Source organism: Tupaia chinensis, unplaced genomic scaffold (assembly GCF_000334495.1).
Source record: "Tupaia chinensis unplaced genomic scaffold, TupChi_1.0 Scaffold139431_1, whole genome shotgun sequence".
NCBI classification, from domain to species: Eukaryota; Metazoa; Chordata; class Mammalia; order Scandentia; family Tupaiidae; genus Tupaia; species Tupaia belangeri.
The window spans coordinates 962,480-988,096 of NW_006199316.1; the positions used below are offsets into that span (position 1 = coordinate 962,480).

At 43.5% G+C, this 25,617-nt stretch overlaps 1 protein-coding gene across 2 annotated transcripts in view; it reads right to left on the reverse strand.

Moving 5' to 3' along the window:
- Nucleotides 1-4,025: 4,025 nt before the first annotated feature.
- Nucleotides 4,026-25,617, reverse strand: part of INTS4 (integrator complex subunit 4) — an 87,053-nt gene continuing 65,461 nt past the window's right edge. For both annotated transcript variants that reach the window (XM_006161892.2, XM_014593006.2), the window contains 7 exons: nucleotides 24,498-24,578; nucleotides 20,107-20,237; nucleotides 13,127-13,186; nucleotides 8,475-8,634; nucleotides 7,843-7,986; nucleotides 5,941-6,061; nucleotides 4,026-4,379 (listed from right to left, as the gene is read on the reverse strand). In XM_006161892.2, coding sequence (XP_006161954.1) covers nucleotides 4,201-4,379; nucleotides 5,941-6,061; nucleotides 7,843-7,986; nucleotides 8,475-8,634; nucleotides 13,127-13,186; nucleotides 20,107-20,237; nucleotides 24,498-24,578 — 876 coding nt within the window. In that variant the 3' untranslated portion in view covers nucleotides 4,026-4,200. The remainder of the gene's footprint in view (nucleotides 4,380-5,940; nucleotides 6,062-7,842; nucleotides 7,987-8,474; nucleotides 8,635-13,126; nucleotides 13,187-20,106; nucleotides 20,238-24,497; nucleotides 24,579-25,617) is intronic.

The window sequence follows — 25,617 nt, forward strand, 5'->3', positions numbered from 1 at the left end:
AGAAAGCGAGAAATCCCCCCCCCCCCGGGGGATGGCCATACCACAATCCCTTCTCCTCCATTCTCCTCTAGGGATCTTGGGCACACATGCACATGTGGGCCTGGGACTCAAGCCACGGTTGACTACATGGGAGTCCAGCGACATAGCCATTACACCAACTGCTGGTTCCAATAAAATAACTTTTAAAAAAGGGGGGGGGGCAGCAGCCCTAAAAGTGGACGTGTTTGTTCCATGTGATCCTACCTCCTGATTGACCCATTTAGGCATCTGTTTAAAAGAGAGGCCAGGGGCCAGCAGGTGGTGTGGTGGTTAAGAGCACTAGAATCCCACATGGTCAACCATGGTTCGAGTCCCGAACCTGGTGGCTTGCTTTACCACTTTCCCTCTCTTTCTCTCTCACTCTGTCCCTCTCTAGTCAAATAAAAATAAATAAATAAATAAGTTAAATAAAGTAATTCTTTAAATAATAAATAATAAAGGGGGGCCAAACCATGGACTGGACAGCAAAGATGTGGCTTGGCAAGAAAAGATGAGCTAAAACAATGAGAATGGAAAGTGAAGGGATTTTCCCTGCTTACCCAGTGTTGTGTCTTGATCTCTTTCTTAACATGCACTATCTTGCTCCCTAGAGGCCAGCAGGTGTGACAGGGCCTCACAGATCTGACACCTGGCACAGAAGTCTGGAGAGGTCCTGCTTAGGGCACTTTCTACAACTCTTTCTGCATCTGTCAGAGACCAGATCTGTTCCCTGCATGTGTAAAGCCAGCCCTATCTGGCTATGAGGGATGTTTGGTAAAATCCAGACACTTTTTCTATGGATACAATCCTTTTTTTTTTTTTTTTGAAATGTAGACAGCTCCAGTGGGTGTTGAATTGGGTGTGGGTATAATCACTGTTCCTAAGAGAGTTGTCTCCACATTAAAGAAAGCTTACTATAAACTTTTTAGAGATAGAAGTATTAGGCATTAGGCAGAGGGGTTATTAAACTTAGCATAAAACCTACTAATAAATTGGGGTCTCAGGTGATGTGGTGGTAAAGGTGCTGGACTCCCACATGACCAACTGCGGTTTGAGTCCTGGATCTGGCAGCTTGAAAATCACGTCGGGTGCGTGCGCATGCAGGCCCAGAATCCTGAGAGGAGAAGGAAGAAGATATTGGAGTGTGGCCATCCCACTAGGGGTAGATTTCTCTCTCTCTCTTATTTTATTTATTTATTTTTTTGTCTCTCCCTCTCTCTAGTGAGCACAGATTTTGCCCGATGGCAAAAATCTTTTAAAAAAATAAATAAATAAAAAATTAAAACCTGCTAATAAGTAGCCCCTACTTCTGAATCTGGTCCACATAGTTAGTCCTGGAAACATCCAGAGCCCGAGAGAAGCTGTTTTTCCACATGACATTATACTTAGCCTCACAACTTAATCACTAAATGCTGTTTGTAGGTAGCACACCCCTCAGCCTGCCCACACTTCATTTCTTCTAGCCTGAGCGGTTCCTAAGACAAGTCCGCCAAGTGCTCGGTGTGCCTTTCTTCTCCAGAATTCTGTTTGCTGAATTCAATCATGCCAAAGCCAAATATAAAGTCCTTTCAGAAACTTGAATCTTGGCTTGCTTTTGCAGGCAGGCTATGGAACTGCTAAGTTTTTTTGTTGTTGTTGTTGTTTTTTGAGAGGTTTTTGCTACAGGGTGCATGTGCTCACCAGAAAGACAAAGACAGACAGCGAGAAATCACCCCCCAGGGGGGATGGCCATGCCGCAATCCCTTCTCTTCCTTTCTCCTCTCGGGATCTTGGGCATGCACGCACACGCGCCCGGCGTGAATTTAAGCCACCAGGTCCAGGACTCAAAGTGTGGTCAACTACATGGGAGTCCAGCAACATAGCCATTATGCCAACTGCTAGTCCCAGAACTGCTAAGTTTGTTAGGGATTTATACATTCACTTTTTTTCCTTGCCTGGTACGTGCCAGGAGTTGTGCTACAGATGCAACAACACAGACCCTCATTTCCAGGTACACCACAGATGCGCTGACAGGAATAGACATAGACGGCATACCAACACATGACATAGCCTAAGGGTTAAGGGTGCCAGATCGCACATGGCTGACTTGAGCTTCTCATCCTATTCCCAGCGTATTTTAAAACATGAGCCTGGGACCAGCAGGTGGCATGGTGGTTAAGGTGCTGGACACTCCCACATGGCCAACCGTGGTTTGGTCCTGGACCTGGTGGCTTGCTTTCTCACTTTCTCCCTCTCTCTCTCTGGTCAAAATAAATGAATGAATAAAATAATTATTAGAAAAAACAAAAACGAAACAAAACATGGGCCTGTGTACATGTGTGTGTGTGTGCTCAAATCCCAGTAGGGAGCCAGCTGGAAGCTCAGTAGTTAAGGCAGCTAAGATCCCACACAGCCAACCCTATGGCTTGAATCTAGACCCGGGAGCATTGAAGACACGCCAGATTTGTGTGCATGCATGCCCAAGATCCCAAGAGAAAAAGGGAGAAGGGACTTCAGTGTGGCCACCCCCTGGGGGGTTCTCACTGTCTCTCTCCAGTGAGTGCACATGCTCTATGGCAAGTTCAAAACAAAAACAGTAGGACAGAGATTATGGAGAAGAGAATAGAGCATGACCACACCCAACTGTGGATGCTTTCTCCTCCCCACCCCTCTGTCTCTGTCAAGTGCACAAGCCCTCTGACAATAAGAAAAAAGGATAAGCATACAGTGAGGGTGTAGAAGTTGCAAATTAGCACAGAATACCTAGAAATATGATTTTTCTCAGTAATTTTAGTGTTTAGTTACCAAGAGTATTTTTAAAGAATTATTATAGTGGGGCCGGCAGGTGGTGTAATAGTTACGTAGCTGGACTTCCACATAGCCAACTGCCGTTCAAGTCCCAGACCTGCTGGCTTGAAACTCACACTGGGTGTGTGTGTGTGCATGCCCAAAATCCCAAGAGGAGAATGGAGGAGAAGGGACTGTGGTGTAGCCATTCCCCCTGGGGGGATTTCTCACTTTCCATCTCCATCTCTCTCGCAGTGAAAGCATGTGCTCTATAGCAAAAATCTCTCCCTTCCAGGCCTTTGAAATACATGGCCATTCTTTTTTTCTACTTCGGTGAAAAAGTGGAATCAGATCCAGAAAAAATAAAATTCTCATATTTCATAGAACCTAGTAATTCAAGGTAAAAGGAATTTAAAAGGCTGAGCCCAAGCTCAGATGAGTACTTGAATTCCTTAGCAGTAACTTGCTAGGAGCTTGTTTGGCCTCTGCTCAGGCACATCCAGCATGGACAGTTCTTATCGCCTAGTGCAGCCATTTAGTTCTTTTATGTTTTATTTTTTTGGTTAAAGGATTATTTAAGTTATTATCATTATTTTTAAATTTGCTATAGGGCACATAGAGGAGTACCCAGAGAAAATGAGAAAGCAAGCCGCCAGACCTGAGGCTTGAACTGCAGTGAGTTTAAGCTGTGGGAGTCCAGTACCTTACCCACCATGCTCTTTGCTGGCCCTGCCCATTCAGTTCTTTTTCTTAGAATGATTTATTTTTAATTTATTATCATCATGGTTTAAACAGCAAGTTTGTCAGAGGTGGCTGGGAGACTGGCCCCTCGTCCTTGTATTTTACACCTAAAGGATATGTACATGGTACAAACACGGATGCTACAGCCACGCGGGTTTCTTGAAGGACCAGGAACTAGAGCAGCGTGATGTTTTCTCAACTTTATTACAGGATGGCGGGGCGAGGGGGGCAGGCTGAGGGAGTAGAATTGTAGGGTTTTAGTTTTTAATGCAAAAATAATTTATCCTGTTTTCAAAAACCAGAAGAGACTTTAAGGATCTCATGTTCCTGGAGCTAGCAGGTGGCTGGTTAAGGAGCTAGATTCCCACATGGCTGCTGTGGTTCGAGTCCCGGATTCATTGACTTGAAAATCATGCTGGGTGTGTGTGTGTGCCCTGAATCCTGAGAGGTGAATGGAGAAGGGACTACAGTGTGGCCATCTCCCCAGTGGGTGACTTCTCACTTTCCCTCACTCTGGCTCTCTCTGGTGAGCACCCTATGGCAAAAACATTTAAAAAAAAAAAATGTTCTCCTGATCCTTCTCCCTGCACACCATTTCCAAGGGAAGCGCTCCAGACTTTGAGGACTCTGAACCTAGGAAGGTCTTCTGGGCCGTGGCTGTGAAGACTGCAAGACTCAGCGCCGCGCAGGCTTGGGCATTATGTAGACCTTGACGGGCTTGCTGAAGGGGATGGTGCCCTCGATGCTGGTCTCCACCTGGGCTGACACGTCACCGCTCTCGATCCAGGGGGCTTTCGGAATGCGAGCGCTGGAACTGTAGGCCAGCAGCAGCCGCACTTCCACCTGACATGGTTCTGGGAAAACAACAGGAATCATGCATGACTGGAAGCTGCCAGGAATTAGATTTTAAAAGTAAAACCAACATCGAAGATGGAAGTGATAGGGTTCCAAGAACATTCTCCCTGTCTGCATGCTTCTTGCCAATCCAGGACAAATCCCCAGGCTAAATTCAGAGGCTGGTCCTGCGCCTACAGGGGTGACAGTTCTCTGCACGTCCTCATCGGGGGTCTCTGCGGGCTCCAGGCAGCTCAGAGCCACGGCTGCTGAGACCACCAGAAAGTAGCTAAACACCCCCGTCCTACAGATGCCTTCCAGCCTCAGGAGGGAAGGCCCCGATGTGCGCGAGGCCTTTTCTCCCCCTGTACTCATCGAACTCAAGCCTCAGGCTGTGTGCCCCACAGACCGCTTTCTTAGTGGAAAAGAAGCCTTCCATTTGGAAATGGCTCCACCAGGAATGTCTCACCAGTAAACGGGAACATGTTCCAGGGAGCTGAAATCACGTGAGAAAACCTCGCACTGTTTCATTATGCCCCATTACAATACTGATCTAGGGCGAGCCCTGCCGAGAGTAAGGCCTCTCCTCGAGGCGCTGGCTGTTACGCTGCAGTGGAGTACAGTATATGCTCTCATCAAGTCTGTTTCCTCAGCTGTATTATGGGATGGGTATGTTGTGAAGGAATGCACTTGAAATGTCGAGAAAAGAATGCCAGAAGGTGAGACCAGCATAAAGGTAGACAGCATAAAAGTTACGTTGCTGGACTCCTACGTAGTCGATAGCGGTTCAAGTCCCAGACTCAGTGGCTTGAAAAAACTCACGCCAGGCACATGTGCGCGTGTGCCCACAATCCTGAGAGGAGAATGGAGGAAAAGGGATTGTGGTGTGGCCATCTCCCTGGGTGGGAGGTGATTTCTCGCTTTCTGTCTCTCTGGCAATACACGTGCCCTACAGCAAAAATCTCTCTCAAAAAAAGAAAAAAGAATGCAAGAAGGCTTGGGAAGAGAATGCTCACAATATGCTAAGCATGTCTCCTCAGAGTTCATATCATGCCACAGCAGGAAAGAAAATCACCATCTTTAAAAAGTCTTGAGGCTCGGAGAGGTTCTTTGTGACTTCCCAAACCCATACAGATGACAGAATGTGAGCCCAGTTTATAAAGGGACGCAATTAATTATTCTATTTACCCCACGGCTTCTATAAGGGCAAAGGGGAAGCTTATACCCCCAGGAATCAAATTCGGTCCTCAGCAAGCCTGACTCAACCATCTATGCTTTTTGAGTTTTGATATAGGGCATGTGCGTTCACCAGAGTGAAGGGGGGTAGGGTGAGAAGTCCTGGGTGGGAGGTGGCCACGCCATAATCCCTTCTCCATTCTCTTCATGGAATTTTGGGGGGGTGTGCGCGCACACACACACACACACACACACACACACACACACACTCAGTGTGTTTTTCAAACCACTGGGTCGAGGACTCAAATCATCATGTATTTTTTTCTAACTGCAAAACCAAATGCTACAGGGTGGGTCTGATCCCAGGGGCACATCTTCTTGCTGCACTTGGGCCCAACTCCTTACCAGTCCAGGCAGTGTGGGACAGGTACACCTGAGTGATGAGCCGGTGCCGCCCAGGGCCAGGGTTCCGGAAGTCTCCCGGCTTGGGGTGGATCATCTGAGCCTGGCCATCAGGATATAAGACCTAAGAGGTGACAGAAACAAAAAAAAGAGGCAGAAAAGATTTTTACTAAAACTGGTCATGACATCTGTTATGAGCCCAAAGAAGAAGAAAGGTGACTCTAGCCTTGATGGAAGGCCTGACTTGGAGGTGAGGGCAACAAAGCAGAGCAGAGCAGTGTTCAGGAAACGTAATGAATTCACAGTGAACGAGTGCAAGAAACATTGTTGCCTGAGTGCAAGGACAAGGAAGAGTATTAACTCTGACTGAACAGCCTTCCCAGGAACCCACTGCAGATGAAAGACTTCCCTCCCTGGCTCTGCTCTGAATCTTATCCTGGGCCAGCCACCATCACTAACCATGGTCACGAACTACCAGTATTAGGAGTTATTCTGTAACTCTATTCTCTCCACTGGAAGTGAAGCAGCTGGGAAGTCAGTTATCTGTCTCACTGCAAGAAAGCAATGAAGTCTGCTCAAGTTACTCAGTTCCTTCAGATCTTACAAGTCGCCACCGAGTTCCTTCCTGAGCGTCTGGGGGTCCTCCCAGTGTAGACGGCCTGCTACATTACAGGGGGAACAAATGAACTAGAAGAACAAATGCAGTTTCTCAGACAGGACCTGCTCTATACCTGTACTGTAAACACACAGACAGGGAGCCGCTGTGCTTTGGATGATGAGTTATCCCCCAAAGGATGGTTTTTGAATCTGGATGCCCCCCAGAAATTCATGTATTGGAATCTCATTTCGTTGTAAAGGTGTCACGTGAAAAATCACTTCATGATGTCCCAAGGTGGGGTCTTTTGGTGTAATGATGTCATTAGGGTGAGGTCCCCGTGACTGAGTCTGGTAGTATAGGAGGACAGAGAATGAGACACAGAAACTGACGGCCGGCCATCTGCTCAGGATCTATGCTGTGAGGAGCCTTATAACTTTGGACTCTCCAGGCACCAGAGTCATGAGTCAAAATATACATCTCTTCTTGGGGCCAGCAGGTGGCGTGGTGTTGAGACGTGGACTCCCACATGGCCAACAGAGGTTTAAGTCCCAGACCTGGAGGCTTGCTTTCTTACTTCCTCCACTTGCCCTCTCTCCCTTTCTCTCTCTGGTAAGTGTATATGCCCTGTAGCAAATTAAGAAAATAATAATGATAAATAAAATTAAATAATTCAATAAGCAAATAAACTTCTAGTCTCTAAAATTCACCTGGTCTCGGGGATTTCTGTTCTAACACAGTAAGAAGACAGACAAGAGTAGGCAGCTACACCAGTCTGTCAACTTTGAAGCTCTGGTAGGGATGTTGCAGCCCAGTTGCCCCATAATCCTCTTCTCTCCTAAACCCTTGTCCATCCCATACTCTGCCCTTCTTTTTTCAAGCTGCTACTCCCCACTCGATAAATCCCACCTATAAATTTTGTTTACCAGCTGAACCCTCCATAGCCCAAAAAAGACTCGTTTCTTATAGTCCGCTGTAATAAGAGACCAAGCCTTACCCTCACACTGTGGGAGCAGAAGGACCCCTGCCATTTAGCAACCTTCCTGAGCAGCAGGGTTTTATTTTATCTCATTTCAACATCACCTCCATGTGTCAGTTGTAGACTCTGAGGCTTACAGTTTCAAGTAACTCGTGCTCGGCCACACTCGGCAGCAGAGCTGAGATTCAGGCCCGGACTCTTTTCCACGGAGGCTCCCACCTTCTCCCTTCCCAGTTTCCATCTCTCGGGGACCGATCACAGGGGTGGTAGAGTTAAAGGTCTCAATGTCAGATCAGTCTAGAAGCTGCATGGGGAACAAAACCCAACCGACCTGGACCTTCACAGTGCTCTGAGGATCCTGCACGTGCTCCAGGGTTGCATCCACATCCAAGGCCACCACCAACCCGGACGTGAACCGCAGGGGGTTGTCGGACTCGCCCGCGGGCTCAATGATGGTCGCCGAGGCTTTATGGATCTACGAGCAACAAGGAATGTGATGAATACGAAGCCAGGTCATCCCCGGGCAACAAGCACAATCCCTGCCTTTCTGTTCCTCCTCTAAGGCTGGGCATGTGGCAGTAAATCAAGGAAGGCCCCAACTGCTAGATGGGTCCTAGAAGATCACCAAGGAGTGAGCCGGCAAGTGGCATGGAGTTTAGGGAGCTGGATCCCACACGGCCAACTGCACGGTTCAGGTTCCAGATCTGGTGGCTTGAAATATCACACTGGACATGTGTGCATGTGCGGGTATGTGCTGAAAGCCCCGAAAGGAAAATGAAGAAGAAAGGATTGCAGTGTGGCCATTCCCCCACCCCCCAGCAGAGTGATTTCTCACTTCCCCTCTCTCTGTCTCTCTCCAGCGAGTGCACATGCCTGGTAGCAAAAAAAAAAAAAAAAAATCACCAAAGTGAACAGTTTGAGCATCTGACAGATTTGGCCTGAAGGGGTGTGACAGACCCAGACCTGCTCTGGGAGGGGGAGGTGCAGGAAGGTACTCTGCCGCAGCATGGTCTGTAGGATTTTGACCACTTCCATAGGCTTGGATGTCATGAGTCGGGGCATAAGGTCAAGAAGTTTGTCCACGAAGCTGTCCTGCAAGTGGGGCAAATCAGCGATGAAACACCTGCAGGAACAAACAATCAACTGTGCATCCATTTGCCGCCACACTGGAAGGCCATGATTTAACTTCTCAGAGCCCCAGACGTCCACCAAATCCGCAGACAGGAAAAGCCACGGGCAGCAGGAGCTCAAGCACCAGGACAGAGACACGGGTACCCCTAATCACGCCTCAGTCCTACGATCGTAAGAGCTTTTGCCTACTGAATAACCACCATGTACCAGGCATACCTGTGTTTTACATGATCTGATTTACCCCTAACGACCCTGTACACTGATGGAACGTTATTTTGGGGCCAGCAAGTGGTGTGGTGGTTAGGGTGCTAGACTGCTACATGGGCGACCACAGTTTGACTTCCAGACCTGGTGGCTTGCTTTCTCACTTTCCCCCTCTCTGGGCAAATTAAAAATAATAAATAAATAAATAAAATTAAAATAAATAATGCCTAAAAATACTTTACTTTCACAGTTCATATTTTTTAAAGAATTATTTAACTTTATTTATTCATTTATTTAATTCAGTTTAACCAGAGAGAGTGAGAGAGACAGAGAGAGAAAGTGAGAAAGCAAGCCACCGGGTCTGGGACTCAAACCACGGTCAGCCATGTGGGAATCCAGCACCCTTCACCACCACACCACCTGCTGGCCCTCACAATTCATATTCATTTGTTTAATAAATACGTTTTAGGACACACCAAGAGCCACATACCGTCCGGGTGCTGAGAACATGCAGTGAACAAATGAGAAGAAAATTACTGTTTTGTTTGTTTGTTTGTTTTAGACTTTTGCCATAGGGCATGTGTGCTCAACAGAGAAAGAGGAAAAGAGAAAACTCAACCCCCTGGGAGATGGATGAGCCTCAATCTCCTCTCCTCTATTCTTCTCCCATGATTTTGGGCATGCATACACATGATGCGTTTTTCAAGCTGCCAGTCCCAAACAACAACCACAGAGTTGGCCACATGAAATCCAGTATCTTTCTTTTTAATTTTGATTTTTATAGAGAGATTTTTGCTATAGGGTGTGTGCACTCACCAGAGAGACAGAGAGGACAGAGAGGCAGAAAGCAAGAAATCACCCCCCCAAGGGTGATGGCCAAGCTACAATCCCTTCTTCTCTCAGGATCCTGGGCACGCATGCACACATATCTGGTGTGAGTTTCAAGATGCTGGGTCTGGGACTCAAACCATGGTCGACCACATGGGAGTCCAGTGATGTAACCATTATGCCATCTGTTGGTCCCTAGAATCCAACATCTTAACCATCAGGACACCTGCTGGACCAAAATGACTTGTATTTTTTCAAGGTTTTTGCCATAGGGTGTATGCACTTGCCAGAGAGACAGACAGAGACAGTGAGAGGGAAAATGAGAAATCACGCCCCAGAGAGGATGGCCACACTGTAATTTCTTCCCTTCCACTGTCCTCCTGGGATTCTGGGCACATACACACACATGCTCAGTGATTTTTCAAGCATCCAGGTCTGGGACTCAAACCAAGGTCAGCGATGTGGGAATCCAGCACCTTATCTACTATGCCACCTGCTGACCCCCAAAATGACTATTTTAATCTAGTTTATAGTCGAGTAATAAAAGCACCAAGGCTCTGAGAGAATGATGTCACTCCAAGAGATTAATGTTTCATCAAGGCTCAAAAAAGCTACAAAACCCTTTCCTGGCTCAGAGTCCTTCCACGGTAAATCTGCCTGGTGGAAGAGGATGCTCAAAAACAATTTCGCTAAGGAGGTTCTCTCTGTACAGGGCCTCAGCAGCTGAATTAAGAAAGTACATGCAGCTCTAGATAACAACAGAGAACTCTGGCAATTCAGAGCTGTCATCTTTCCCAAAAACTCTTCAACCCAACGGTGGAAAGGCAGCCTTGCTATCTTAGAGAAGCTAAACCCAAAAGAGAGGCTTGAGCTGATTTCAGACTAAGCGAACATCGGAGTCAAGCTAGACTATACCATTTGCTAGAGAGCATCACCTGCTGGTGAAGAGTGGTAATGGAACCCAGCCCTACAGGAAACAATCTATCACCCCCATAAAAAATAACCAGAGGGGCCAGCCAGTGGCATGGTGGTTAAGGTTGCTGGATTCCATATGACTGACTGCAAGGCTCAAGCCCTACACCCAGTAGCTTGAAAAACATGCTGGGAGAGATCAGCAGATGGCATAATGGTTAGGTTGCTGGATTCCCACGTAATCGACTGTGGTTCGAGTCCTGAACCCAGCAGCTTAAAACTCACACCAGTGTGCATGCATGCATGAGTGTGTGCCCAAGATCCTGAGAGGAGAATGGAGGAGAAGGGACAGTGGCGCGGCCATCCCCCCAAGGGGTGTGATTTCTCGCTTTCTGTCTCTCTGTCTCTGTCTCTGTCTGGTGAGCACACGTCCTATAGCAAAAATCTCTGGGGAAAAAAAAGGAAAAGAAAAATATGCTGGGCACATGTGTGTGCACATTCAAATCCTGAGGGGAGTCAAGCAAATGGCACGGCAGTTATGTCACTGGGCTCCCACATGACCGACCACAGTTCAAGTCAAAGACCCAGTGGCTTGAAACTCAGGTCAGGTGTGTGTGCGTGTATCCTCATGATCCTGGGAGGAGAATGGAGAAGGGATTGTGGCACGGCCATCCACCCTGGGGAGTGATTTCTCACTTTCTCTTACACTGTCTATGTCTCTCTCCAGTTAGTACAAATGCACTAACACTGTCTGTCTCTCTCCAGTTAGTACAAATGCACTAAGGCAAAAACCTCTACAAAAAAAAAAAAAAACACTCCTGAGAACTGTGCTTTCTCAGTGTATCTGTCTGTCTGTCTGTCCCTCCAGCAAGTGTATGCACCCTATGGCAAAAATTTAAAAAAACAAAAACAATGAAAAGTGTTGAATCCCTGAAACCTCAGGGTTTGTTTAAGTTCATGAGGGCAGAGACAACGAATAAAAAGAAATGGGAGGAGGAGCGGCAGTTGGCATGGCGGTTAAGGGCACTGGACTTCCTCATGGCTGATCGCAGTTCAAGTCCCAGACCTGGCGGCTTGCTTTCTCACTTTCTCTCTCACTCTCACATTCTGTCCCTCTCTGGTCAAATAGAAAGAAAGAGAGAAAGAGAAAAAGAAAGTAAGTTAAATAAAATCATTCTTTTGGGGCCGGCAGGTGGCTTGGTGGATAGAGGCGCTGGACTCCCACATGGCCAACCACGGTTCAAGTCTCGAACCTGGTGGTTTGCTTTCTCACTTCCTCTCTCTCTCTCTGTCTCTCTCTCCCCAAACTGGAGAATAATAATGATAATAATAATAAATAAAGTTAAATAAAATAATTCTTTTTAAAAAAATCATTCTTTAAAAAAAAAAAAAGAAGAAGTGGAATTAGAAATAGATTGGGTTGAGGGCTCTGCATTCCTATAAATATCCTCCCCCAAGTACTGAATTGCCAGCACACTGGGATCTGGTCACTACCTCAACGCCCACTTCTTTGCTAAACCTTATATGCATCTAGTACATCTGTTTGACTTTTATTTTTAGGAATTGTTTATTTAGCATTATTTATTATTTATTGTTATTATTCTTTAATTTGGCCAGACAGAGAGGGAAAGTGAGAAAGCAAGCCACCAGTTCCAGGACTCGAACAATGATCGAACATGCAGGAGCCCAGTGCCTTAACCCCATACCACCTGCTGGCCCTATACATCTGTTTTAACTGATTCGTTTCATATGGAACCCTGAGACAACACAGCTATTCTACAAAATGAAAATTACCTGCAGAGTTTCAGAACAACTCTCGAGTATAAAAAAGACACAAGTTTAAAAACTGTGGTTGAGGGGCCAGCAAGTGGCGTGGTACTTAAGGGCACTAACTACTATATGACCGACCGTCGTTCAAGTCCCGGACTAGCAGCTTCTCTCTCTCTCACTTTCCCACTCTCACTATCCTTCTCTCTCTCTCTTTCTCTCTCTCTCTCTCTGTCCCTCTCTGGTCAAATTAAAATAAATAAAGTTAAATAAAATAATTTTTAAAAAACTGTGGTGAGGGACCAGCAGATGGCATGGTGATTGAGGTGCTAGACTCCCATATGGCCAAAGACAGTTCAAGTCCCAGACCCGGCGGTTTGCTTTCTCACTCCCCCTATCGCCTATCTTTCTCTAGTCAAACAAAATTAAGTAAATAATTAAAAATAATTTAAAAAAAGAACTGTGGTGTAAAAAACAGACAAGTTGTGATTTCTCAACAAAAGAGTTGATGAGTTTTCTTCATAATATTTGTCTTTTTATGGCCTAGCCAAACACTGAATCCACATGATTCCTGGTGTTATTACTTGGCCGTCTGTTTAGTTCTGAAGATCTAACTCCAAACAGCACGATAGAAAATACCAAGTTAGGGCACAGATGACAGCCCGGCTGCGTGTGCTAAGCCACAGCATCTGGCTATGGCTGCTCTGTGTTCCTAAGTGTTACTTTGTGCATAGCAAAGACTTAATAAACCAGAAAAGTTAAGAAATACTTACCTCTGAAAAAAGTCCACTTCCTGTAAAAATTTTTCACACATCCCAAATAAGGGGTCAACTCTGTAGAAAAGAAATGCAAAATAAATAACTTCCTTGTGAAAAAAAGAACTAGGGACCAAAAGTCCCAGAAACCTGAGCCTATATGAGAGGAGATTAAGGATGTTGCACTATAAAAGCGTTCACGAAAAGAGACAAAAGACTCTAGAGGACCTAGAGGGAAGTACCAGTGAGGATCCTGAGACACCATGAGGCTTTACGAACATTCGAAATCAAAGACTATAAGAGAACACACTTCACTGAGACGGGGACCCAGTCAGGGTGCAGCCTACAGGCAGCGCAGTGTCGAGTTCCCCTTCTGCTAGAGTCCTCGCCGCAGTCCACGCAGCTGCCTAGAAGGTTTGATCCCGTATCTGATAACCAGGGTGCAAGGACATGCTATCCACCAGAGGCAGGGGTAGAGCCCACCCTGGCTCAGAAGCCTCCTACCCTGCAGGTGCTACTATCTCCTGAGACAATTCCACAGACAGGGCTGCCAGAGCCCACGGTGGATATATCCAGTGATGAGAACCACGGCACCCAGTGAAGTCCTGGTGTCTGCATCAGGAAACTACTTGACAGGCCCTTCTAGTCTAGATGCAGTTTACTTGGAGGCCATGTTTTCCATGACAAAATGACCTACTAATGCAGCTGACACTCTCGGGGTTCCAGGAGACAGACCTAGAAAGTCTGTCAGAGGTAAATTCTCAGACAGAGGGGGAGGGGGTTAGGGACTACTCTCCTGGCTTCTGAAGCCGCACAGTACTGAGAGTACCGCATTTCAGGACTTACTGCATACCTAAATAATCCAGGCAATGTGCTAGGCCAGTATAATTCACAAATCCCACAGAAGTTATTTCCTTGTGCTCTTTGTGCACTTTCTTTTTTCTTGTATGCAATGTCTGTACAAAACTCCCCAATTATTTTCACTGATATATTATTCATCGGGGGCCAGAAGGTGGTGTGGTGGTTAAGTGCACTGGACTCCCACATGGCCAAATGTGGTTCAAGTCCCGATGTGGCAGCTTGTTTCTCATTTTCTCTCTCTTTCTCGCTGTATCTCTCTCTGGGCAAATTAAAATAAATAAGTTAAATAAAATAATTATTAATACATACATACATACATATACATATATATACATACATACACACACACACACACACACACACACACACATATATATATAAAAAATTCATTGAAGGAATAAGGTTCCAAACAAAAAAAAAAATGGGACTAATACTCGGGGCTGGCAGATAGCATGGTGGTTAAGTGTGCTGGACTCCCACATGGCCATGATTTGAGTCCCAGACCTGGTGGCTTGCTTTTTCACTTTTCCTCTCTCTCACACACTCTGCTTCTGTCTGATCAAAATAAAATTAAAGAAATAAATAAATACAATAATTATTTTTAAATGGAGGAGAACAGATTGTGGCATGGCCATCCTCCCTGGGGAGGGTGATTTCTTGTTTTCTGTCTCTACACATGCGCCCTATAGCAAAAACCTCTTCAAAAAAAAAAAGACCACCAATAAACTAGACGCTTATTCATAAGGATGCAAGGAAAATGGAACATTACTAGGTGTTATAAAGGGTAACCAGGAGCTGTAAAGGAGACCAAGTGACCCTCAATGGGTAAGTCAAGGCAAGAAAGCACAGAAGACTTGAAAAAACAATCTAGTAAGTAACCCCAGGGAGAATTAAGAAGAGATCTGAGGGGCCCGCACATAGCATGATGATTAACACAACTGGATCCCACAAAGCGAACTGCATGGTTCCTAAGTCTTGGACCCAGCAGCTTGAGAAACATGCCAAGCACATACGCACATGTGCACGTATGTGTGTGACCAAAATCCTGAAAGGAGGGGAAATAAAGATGAAGGGACTGCAGTGTGACCTTGCTCCACGGAGGGTGTGTTCTTTTCCTCTTTCTCTTTCTCTGACAAGAACATGCACCCTCACACACAAAAGAACTGTTTTAATTTTAAAGAGATTTAAAAGAATCTTGCATTCATAAAGCAAGAGAAACTGCAACAAAAACAGTAGAAAAGAAGGTGCACTTAGAAATTAAAAATAATAAAAAATAAAACTCAATGGTCAATGAATATAGGAATGGACAATGATGGAAAATGAAATGGTAAATTTAAAAGAGGATACTGAAGAATTTACTGAGGATACAGGCTAGAAAAACAAAGAAATTGGGGCCAGCAGATGGCATGGTAGTTAGGCCACTGGACACTCCCACACGGCTAACCGTGGTTCGAGTTCTGGACCTATGGTTTGCTTTCTCACTTTCCCTCTCTTTCTTTCTGGTCAAATTAAAATAAATGAATGATGAAATAAAATTAAATAAAAAATTTCAAAGAAAAACAAAGAAACTGAAATTACAACAGAATATATACAGAGAAAACAGATCCAGATGATCAGTATCCAGTATGAAAGACTGGAATGAAGGGAAAAGTACTAAGTAATAATGGAGGAGGGAAAATCCTGGAGTTAAAAGCAACATGGAAAATTCAGAGTTCCACAGAAGGTGACTAAGGATACTGAAAGAGAACATATACCTACATTTCTTTTTTTAAAAAAAGATTTAAATTTGTTTGTTTGTTTTTTTGTTTGTTTTATTTGACCAGAGGGAGAGCAAGAGAGAGAGATACAAAGTGAGAAAGGAAGCAGCCAGATCTGGGACTCAAACCGTGGTTGGCCATGTGCAAGTCCAGCATCCCTAACCACTGCACCACCTGCTGGCCCCAAGAGATTTCTGATTTCTAAAGGGAAAAAGAAAATTTTACAGCTTGAGCCAGGAAAGAAAAACTAACTAGATAGGAAGAAGAACCAACTGACATCAGAAATCCTAACTCTGATATTAAATACTAAAAGGCACCAAAGCAATTTAGAGTTCTAAAACAATTCCATCCATGTTTGAGAACAAAAGAAAAGCAGTTCAGAAAAGTAAAGTCTCAATGAGTATACTGCTTACACACTTGTTCTGAAAAGCCCTTTCAAGAGATTGTGTTCCAGACAAATAAAAAAGGAATTAGAGGGAACCAGCAGTTAGCGTAATGGCTGTCGCTGGACTCCCATGTAGTCAACCGCAGTTCGCGTCCTGGACCCGGTGGCTTAAAACTCACGCCGGGCGCGTGTGCGTGCGTGTCCAAGATCCCAAGAGGAGAATGGAGGAGAAGGGACTGCGGCATGACCATCCCCCCTGGGGGGTGATTTCTCGCTTTCTGTCTCTATGTCTCTCTCTGTCTGGCGAGTGCTCGCACCCTATAGTGAAAACCTCTCCAAAAAAAAAAAAAAGGAATTACAACCTGGATTTTAGTATTTTACTGTTTTAATTTATGATAGAGAACATATCCATGCATGTGGAAAAGCAAGAAAGAGAAAGTACCCTCAACCAGGTCTTGCCAAGCGATGATCCTGCTTCCCCAGCCCTCCAACTCCTCGGGACCTCGAGCACCCAACCACACATCTGGTGTTTTCAGGCCAACCCATGGATCTGAACATGTAGCTGAACCTATGGTGTGCAGCAATGCAGTCGAGCATGCTATGGGCTGTGCCATCTAGGGTGGACCAGAACAAGGATTTTCTTATGGGACCACAAGATGACATAATGGCTATGTCACTGGACCACGTTTGAGTCCCAGACCCAGTGGCTTAAAACTCACGCCGGGCATGGGTGCGTGTGTGCCCAAGATCCCAAGAGGAGAATGGAGGAAAAGGGATTGCAGCATGGCCATCCCCACTGGGGAGTGACTTCTCACTTTCTGACTCTCTGTCTCTCTCTGTCATTCTGGCAAGCACACGGGCCTTTAGCAAAAAAAGGCTCTCCAAAAAAAAAAAATAAGTAAAGACTATTACACCAGGGAAAGGTCTAGGAACAGAGCAGCAAAGTATACTACAACTACATTAACTTACTCAAGTTAATATGCACACACTTATAAAGCACACGTTTTCATCACTTGGGAAAAAAACTAAAGTACATACATGAAAAAAATGACAGTTGTTTCAGAATATGTGGATTACCAAAGAACATTCATATACTCTGTCACTTTTATTACACCAGGGAAAGGTCTAGGAACAGAGCAGCAAAGTATACTACAACTACATTAACTTACTCAAGTTAATATGCACACACTTATAAAGCACACGTTTTCATCACTTGGGAAAAAAACTAAAGTACATACATGAAAAAAATGACAGTTGTTTCAGAATATGTGGATTACCAAAGAACATTCATATACTCTGTCACTTTTTTCAACTACAATTTCACTAGGGAGAGACATGGAGAGAGTGATTGGGAAAGTGAGAAAGCAAGCGGCCAGGTCCAGGACTTGAAACATGGTTGGCCATGTGGGAGTCTAGGACCTTAACCACCACACCATCTGCTGGCCCCAGAATAAATAACTACATGCATGCATGCGCACACACGTGCGCGCGCACACACACACACACACACACACTCTCTCTTTTTAAATAACTTATTTATTGTCATTTTTTTTTTTCAGTTTGACCACAGAGAGAGAGAAAATGAGAAAGCAAACCGCCAAGTCCAAGACTCGAACTGTGGTCAGTCATGTAGGAGTCCAGTGCTTTTAATCACCATGCCACCTGCTGGCCCCAAAATACCTATTTTTTTTTAAATAAAAATTATATATGCCACCATAACCTTTCATTTCTAAGCCATGACCGGCACACAGTGAAATTAAATATTTGTTAAATGAATAATGGATTTTTAAAAAAAGTCTTTGCCTTAGGGCACATGCACTTGCTGGAGAGAGAGGGAAAGTGAGAAATCACCCCCCGGGCAGTGAAATTAAATATTTGTTAAATGAATAATGGATTTTTTAAAAAGTCTTTGCCTTAGGGCATGCACTTGCTGGAGAGAGAGAGGGAAAGTGAGAAATCACCCCCGAGGGGGATGGCCACATCACAATCCCTTCTCCTCTATTCTTCTGGGATTTTGGGCACACACACACATGCACCCAGCATGAGTTTCAAGCTGCTAGGTCCAGGACTCAAACCATGGCCACTCATTTTGGGAGTCCAGCACACCAAGCACTATGCTCCCTGCTGACCCATGGATATCTTTAAGATTAAACAGCTATCTTAATTTATTAGGTCACTATGAAGATAAATGGAGGGCCTGTTAATGGTGTGGTGGTTGAAGCAGCTGGTTCTCCTATAGCCAACTACATGGTTCAAGTCCTGAAGCAAGTGGCTTGAAAAACATCAAATACATGTGTGTGCATGCCCAAAATCCTGAATGGAGAGGGAGGTGGGGGAGAAGGGACTGCACCATTGCCATTCCTGTGGCAACGATAGGACTCACTTTCTCCCTGTCTCTCTTGCAAGTGCACACATCCTCTTGCAAAATTTTTTTAAAAAAAGTAAAGAAATAAAAAGGACATTCAGGATGTTCTCTCTGACCTTATATTCTTAGTACTTACCTGAACACTCATATTTATTTCACTATGCCACTTTCAGGTTGACACCAGCTGGACCGAGCAGCAAATATGTTTGCGAGCTGGCAACCAGTTACATGGGCTGTACTGTAGCAAATCTACCATGCCAATGCTCTTTAAATATACCTTATTTAGGGACCAGCAGTTAGCATAATGGCTATGTTGCTGGACTCCCATGTAGTCTACCGCGGTTCGCGTCCTGGACCTGGTGGTTTAAAACTCACGCTGGGCACGTGTGTGTGCGTGCCCAAGATCCCGAGAGGAATACGGAGGAGAAGGGATTGCAGCGTGGCCATCCCCCCTGGGGGTGACTTCTCACTTTCTGTCTCTCTTCTCTGTCTGTCTGGCAAGCGCACGCGCCCTATAGCAAAAACCTCTAAAAAAAAAAAAAGTTTGATTTCAGAGAAGTTACAGTAATAAAAAAATATGTATCTCAGGGCTAGCAAATGGTGTGGTGTTTAAGACCCTGAACTCCCAAATGGTGGACCATGGTTCGAGTCCCAAATCTGGCAGCTTGCTTTCTCACTTTCTTTCTCTCTCTCTAGTCAAATTTTAAAAATAACAACAAATAGAATTAAATAAATAATTCTTTAAAAAATAAAGTTAAAAAAATACGTATCTTAGAATCAATCAAATAAATCCATTTCATGAGCAGGAAGCCTTAGAGCTACCATTACACTGAGTTCTAACTACATACATGCTAAGGTTCTCACCTGTTTCTTACAGTATTAAATACCTCTGACCCCCATGAGACAGACACTGTCATCATTCTCATTTTGTATCAGGGAAAAAGGGCACAGAAAGGTTAAAAAAAAAAAAAAAAGTGTTCATAATTAAGCTAGATAGGGAAGTCAGGATCTGAAAAAAAGTCATCTGACCTCAGAGTACATCTTCTCCATTGGTCTTTACTGCCTGAGAGAAAGCTGACTAGTCCCTGCAGAAGAGAAAAACAGGTTTCTGGCACTAAATTCTTTAAACCTCTCAGGAGGGACCAAACACAATGTCCCTGTTGCAAATAAGCCCTGTGCTGTGCCGGGGGTAATGGAGAGCCCCCAGTCAGTTTTGAGCAAAAGATATAATCGCGGGGCCGGCAAGTGGCATGGTGGTTAAAGGCGCTGGACTCCCACATGGCCGACCACGGTTCAAGTCTCAGACCTGGTGGTCTGCTTTCTCTCTTCCTCTCTCTCTCTCTCTCTGTCTCTCTCTGATCAAACTGGAAAATAATAATGATAATAATAATAAATAAAGTTAAATAAAATAATTGTTTTAAAAAAAGATATATAATCGCATTTTGAAGACTCTAATCTGAACCAAGAACAAAATGTGGAATATCTGAAAAAAATGAATAGATCACACTTCCCTTAGCTAATCTTCCCTATGTCTTGTTTTACTTATAATAACCTTGGTGAGATCCCCAGATGCTTTTGGAAGTGTCTCTGAAAGGAACATGCCGTACCCTCTGGCCAATCCACCTCTTACCCTCGCGCGGTCCGTGCCGTAACTATTAGCTGCAGAGCTTTGGCCTGCAGCCTCATGTGATGTATGATCACCACCTGCTTATTCTCCACGCCACTGTACATGAACTCCATTTTGTAGGTCTCTTCCATGATCTGTGAGGAAAAAGTAACAAGTATTCATGGGGGAGGGATAAAAAAAAAGTCTTATTTGAGAACAGCACAGAATTCTGTTCAAAGATCTTCTGAGAGGGACCAACAGATGGTATGGTGGTTAGGATACTAGACTCTCACATGGCTGACCATGGGTCAAGTCCCAGACCTGGAGGCTTGCTTTCTCAATTTCTCTCTCACTCTCTCTGATGAAATTAAAAAATAATAAATAAATTACATTAATTATGTTTTTAAAAAATAAAGAAAGAAGCTTTACCTAAGAAGTTAGGTAAAACTCTGGAATTAAGTTTATTTTACATGCTTTAATTCTGGACTGAAATTTTAAATACCTATGCTTTAATTTTTAAGAGTTATCAGTTTAGTATGCCTTGTGAAAAGAGAATAAATTATTTTGTCAATTAAAAAGTCTTTCATCTGTTAATGAAATCATCTTAGTTGATGATGTGAAAATGTGAAAGTTTAATTACTAATAAAATTGCAAATTGAGGGTTGTCGATTCATACTAATTACTGTGTCCTTTGCTGTGCAGAAACGTCTTAGTCTGATATAGTCCCAGCTGTCTATTTTAGGGATTGTTGCCTGTGCTTTGGGAGTCTTACTTAACAAGTCTTTGTCTATCCCAATGTCTCCCAGAGTCTCCCCAGTATTTTCCACCAGTAGGTTTATAGTTTGAGGTCTTGGGTTCAGATCTTTGATCCATTTTGAACTGATTTTTGCTAATGGTCAAAGATTTTTGTTAATGGATTCAGTTTCATCTTTCTCCGGTTAGATACCCAGTTTTTCCAGCACCATTTACTAAAGTGGTTTTCCTTTTCCCAGTGGATTGACTAGTATCCTTTGTCAAAAATCAGTTGGCTGTAAGCTTTGGAGTTTATTTCTGGGGTCTCTATTCTATTCCTTTGTGCCAACTGTGTCTGTTTTTGTGCCAATACCATGCTGTTTTGATTACTGAAGTTTTATAGTATATCTTGGAGTCAGGGAGTGATATGCTGCCCACTCCACTCTTCTTGAGGATTGCTTTGGCAATATAAGGTTTTTCATGATTCCAGACAAATTCTATGACTGTCTTTTCTAGATCTGTGAAGAATGTCTCTGATATTTTGATTGGTATTGTGTTAAATATGTAGCTTAATTTGGGTAGAATTGTCATTTTGATTATATTAATTATTCCAATCCAGGAACATAGGATGTCCTTCCATTTTTTTATGTCGTTTTCAATCTTTTTTAAGATTTTCATAGTTTTCTTTGTAAAGGTCTTTGACTTCCTTAGTTAGGTTCATCCATAGGTGTGTTATGCATTTTGTGGCTATGGTAAAAGGGATTCCTTTCTTTCACTCTACTTCATTCAACTTGTTATTCATATATAGAAATGTTGTGGATTTTTGGATGTTGATTTTGTATCTTGCCACTGTACTGTATTCATTTGTTACTTCAAGAAGTTTTTTTCATGAAAACCTTTGAGTCTTCTAAGTATACCATCATGTCATCTGCGAATAAAGATATTTTCAACTCTTTTTTGCCTATCTGAATGCCTTTTATATTGTTCTCTTTTTTGACTGCATTGGCTAAGACTTCCAGCACTATATTAAAAAGTAGTGGAGAAAGTGGGCAGCCTTGTCTAATACCAGTTTTTAGTGGAAAAGCTTTAGCTTTTCTCCATTCAGTATGTTAGCTATGGGTTTTTCCACATATGGCTTTTATCGTGTTGAGAAATGACCCTTCTATACCAATCTTACTGAGAGTCTTAATCATGAAAGAATGTTGTATTTTATCAAATGCTTTCTCGGTATCAATTCAGATGATCATAAGGTTTTCATCTTTCTTTCTGTTAATATGGTATATTATATTTATGGTCTTATGTATATTAAATCACCCTTGCATCCCTGGGATAAAGCCTACTTGGTCATGATGAATAATCTTTGTTATATGTTGTTGGATACGATTTGCAAGTATGTTATTGAGAACTTTTGCATCTATAGTCATCAGAGATATTGGTCTGTAGTTTTCCTTTTTTCTCATGTCCTTATATGTTTTGGAAATGAGGATGATGGAGGCTTCATAAAATGAATTTGGAAGGTTTCCTTCCTTTTGGATCTTTAGAAATAATTTGAGTAGGATAGGGTTAACTCTTACTTAAAAGTTTTGTGGAATTCAGAAGAAAAGCCATCGGGATCTGGACTTTTTGGGGGGAAGAGGAGGGGTTATTTATTACTGATTCAATCTCATGGTTGTTGTGGATCTATTCAGGTTTTCTATGTCCTCCTGATTCAATCTTAGTAGATTACATGCATCTGGGAATTTGTCCTTCTTCTCCATGTTCTCTTGTTGGTTGGCATATGGTTGCTCATAGCATCCACTAATGACGTTTTGTATTTCTATTACAGACAGACTGTTCTATGGGCCTGGTCTGTCTGAGGGAGTCTGGGAAGGGAGCAAGTGCAGAAACATTGTCTGTGACCCCAGATCCAGCTCAGTACATCTTACACTCTTACTCAGTCCTCTCCAAACCAGCTACTTCCATCCAAATGAAGCTCCTCTTTCCCTTCTGTGCTTGCCTCCCTTAGAAGGCTATGGGGTCAGAGAAATTACTCCAGGCTCTCCAACATTGACAGTAAGGTAACTCAATGACATGGTGCCTCAGTTTCCCAGTATGTAAATTGAAAAGAAACAGCACAACATCATAAAATTTAAAGTATCAAATGGGTCATTGGAAGTGCTTAGTACAGAATGTGATACACAACAATGGTAATTCCTTTCTTTTCCTCCTTCCGAACTACTGCTTCCTGGTCCCACCCTTCCTCATATGGCCCATTTTGGGGTTCTAGTCATTAAGTTCCACTCTCCTACGGTGAGCCACATATGTAATCTGAGAGTGAATATGGATCAGATGACAGACCAGGCAGTGCAGGAGAAAGAAAACAGATCCTGTGGATCAGAGGATGCTGGATATCAAGCCCTGACTCTGTCACCTACAGTCTTAACACTATCACCTTGCTGAGCTTTAACTATCTCATCTGAAAAGTGAAAAATAAGTATTAATACTTTTTGGCATGGTTAGGGCTAGGGTTAATATTGACAGTGATTCCTAATTCCTAGGTATTAATTTATTCCTAACTAATGGGATTGGTAAATAGACTTGAAATCATTTAGTGAACTGTAATGCAACAATCACAAGCACTTCCACTAGCTTCCCTCTGGGTCATAATCACTGAGTCAATACAGACTCACTATCGAGCTCACCAAGTCTCGATACTTAAGAACAGAGGGGAACTGCTCAAGGAAAAGAAAACAAAAACAAACAAAAAAAAAACTTGAGGTAAATATTTAATCAATTAAATGAAACATTAGGACTTTCTAACATTTGAGGTGGTATAAGCTAAAACTATAAACAACTTCAAATTGAGTTCAGCTCAATTTGAGAAGAAAGATTGTAAAATATACTACGTTAATGTTAGTATTTAGCAGATTTTAGTAGAACTGAAATATCAATATTTTAGAACATAAAATAATCTTAGAAATAATTTAATTCAGGGCTGGCAGGTGGTGTGGTGGTTAAGGACGCTGGACTCCTACATGGGTGACTGCGGTTCAAGTCCCAGACCTAGTGGCTTGCATGCTCATGCTCTCTCTCCCCCAGCTCCCTCTCTGGTCAAATTAAAATAAATAAAGTTAAATACAAAAATTCTTTTAAAAATATCATCTAATTAATTTCTTTCTTTCTTTTCTTGAGAGAGATTTTTTTGCTATAGGGCATGTACACTCACTGGAGAGGCAGAGAGACAGAAAGCGAGAAATCGCCCCCAGGGGGATGGCCACACCGCAAGCGCTTCTCCTCCATGCTCCTCTCAGGATCTTGGGCACGCATACACACACATCTAGTGTGAGTTTTAAGCCACTGGGTCTGGGACTCGAACAGCAGTTGACTACATGGAAGTCCAGCAATGTATCCATTACGCCATCTGCTGGTCCCTACTTGCTCTACTTTGCAGAGAAGGAAAAATTTAGAGAGGCTAAGGAACTTGCTCAATATCATGCAGGAAATTAGAGGCAGAACTGGGATCAGAATCCAGGTTCCCTGACTCCAAAGTTAGGGTTGTGTCCCGTAATTATACTGTTTCTCTTGTCACTAACTTCTGTCTGAAAGCAGAAAGACCACAGTAGAGGCCTGGAGCCATGGGTCTGCCTTGGACTAGTCAATTTTGGAAGGAGACCAACCTGAGGAGCAGGTCTCAAGAAGCTTACCTGTTTTGCCGCAGCTGAGGCCAAATCACTCTGCTTCAGATACAAAGGGGCAGCCACATTCCACAGTTTTTCCTGCAAGGCCTACCCAGATAGAGCAGGAGAGAACAGAACACAGAGGTCACACAGACTGCCACACTACTTGAGATTTTTATTTTTGTTTTGCTTTGCCTTGAAAATCTACCATGATCACATAATTAAGACTTCTTCTCAATTAGTTTATTCCTTTAAGCCAATAAGCCCTATCTACTATGGACAAAAGGTGAACAATGGTTTGGGCTAAATGAACTCATATCCTTAAGACCCAATTCTTGGCCAAGAGGCTCTGCATCCCAGACTGACACTTGGAGTATAAGAGTCATGAAGGGTTGACCAGCTGCCTGGGCTCTACGTCTCCTTGTTCTCAGACCACTAGCCTAACCTGAGCCACCCAGACCTTCTTCCTTGACTATGGCTCTTTTTTCCTTTGTTCCTATGCTCACAATCCTTGCAACAGCCCCATCATGTCACCAACATACCCAAACTAGAAACCAACCAGCTTTCCTGCACTCCTCCCCCTCTCGACCTCTCTATATTTAAAACTATCACTGAGAGCCTAACATGCCTCTCCTTGGCCATCCATGCAAATGACCTCATCTCTCATCTACACTATCACCTCTTTCTTTCTTGGAATGTCTTCATTACAGACAATGACATAATGTATCCAATACAAACATAGTGGGAACCATATATGTAATTTAAATGTTCTAATAGCCGATTTTTAAAAGTAAAAAATAAGTGAAATTAATTTTCCAAATATAGCTTTTGTTTTTGTTTTTAATTACCAGAAGGCACATACACTCATTAGAGAAAAAGAGAAGAAGAGTCAGAGAGGAGGAGAGGAAGACAGTACCCCTCTTAGTGGGGTATGGTCACACCATAATTCCTTCTCCTCCAGTTCTTCATCCTGATGGAATTTGGGGCACACACACACACAGGCACCCAGAGTATTTTTCAAGCCACAGAGGTGGGATTTGAACTGTAGTCAGTTGTGCAGGATCCAGCTCTCTTACCATTAAGCCACAGGGCTGATCCTAAAATACAGACTACTACACTCAATATATATACAAGACACTAGAAATTC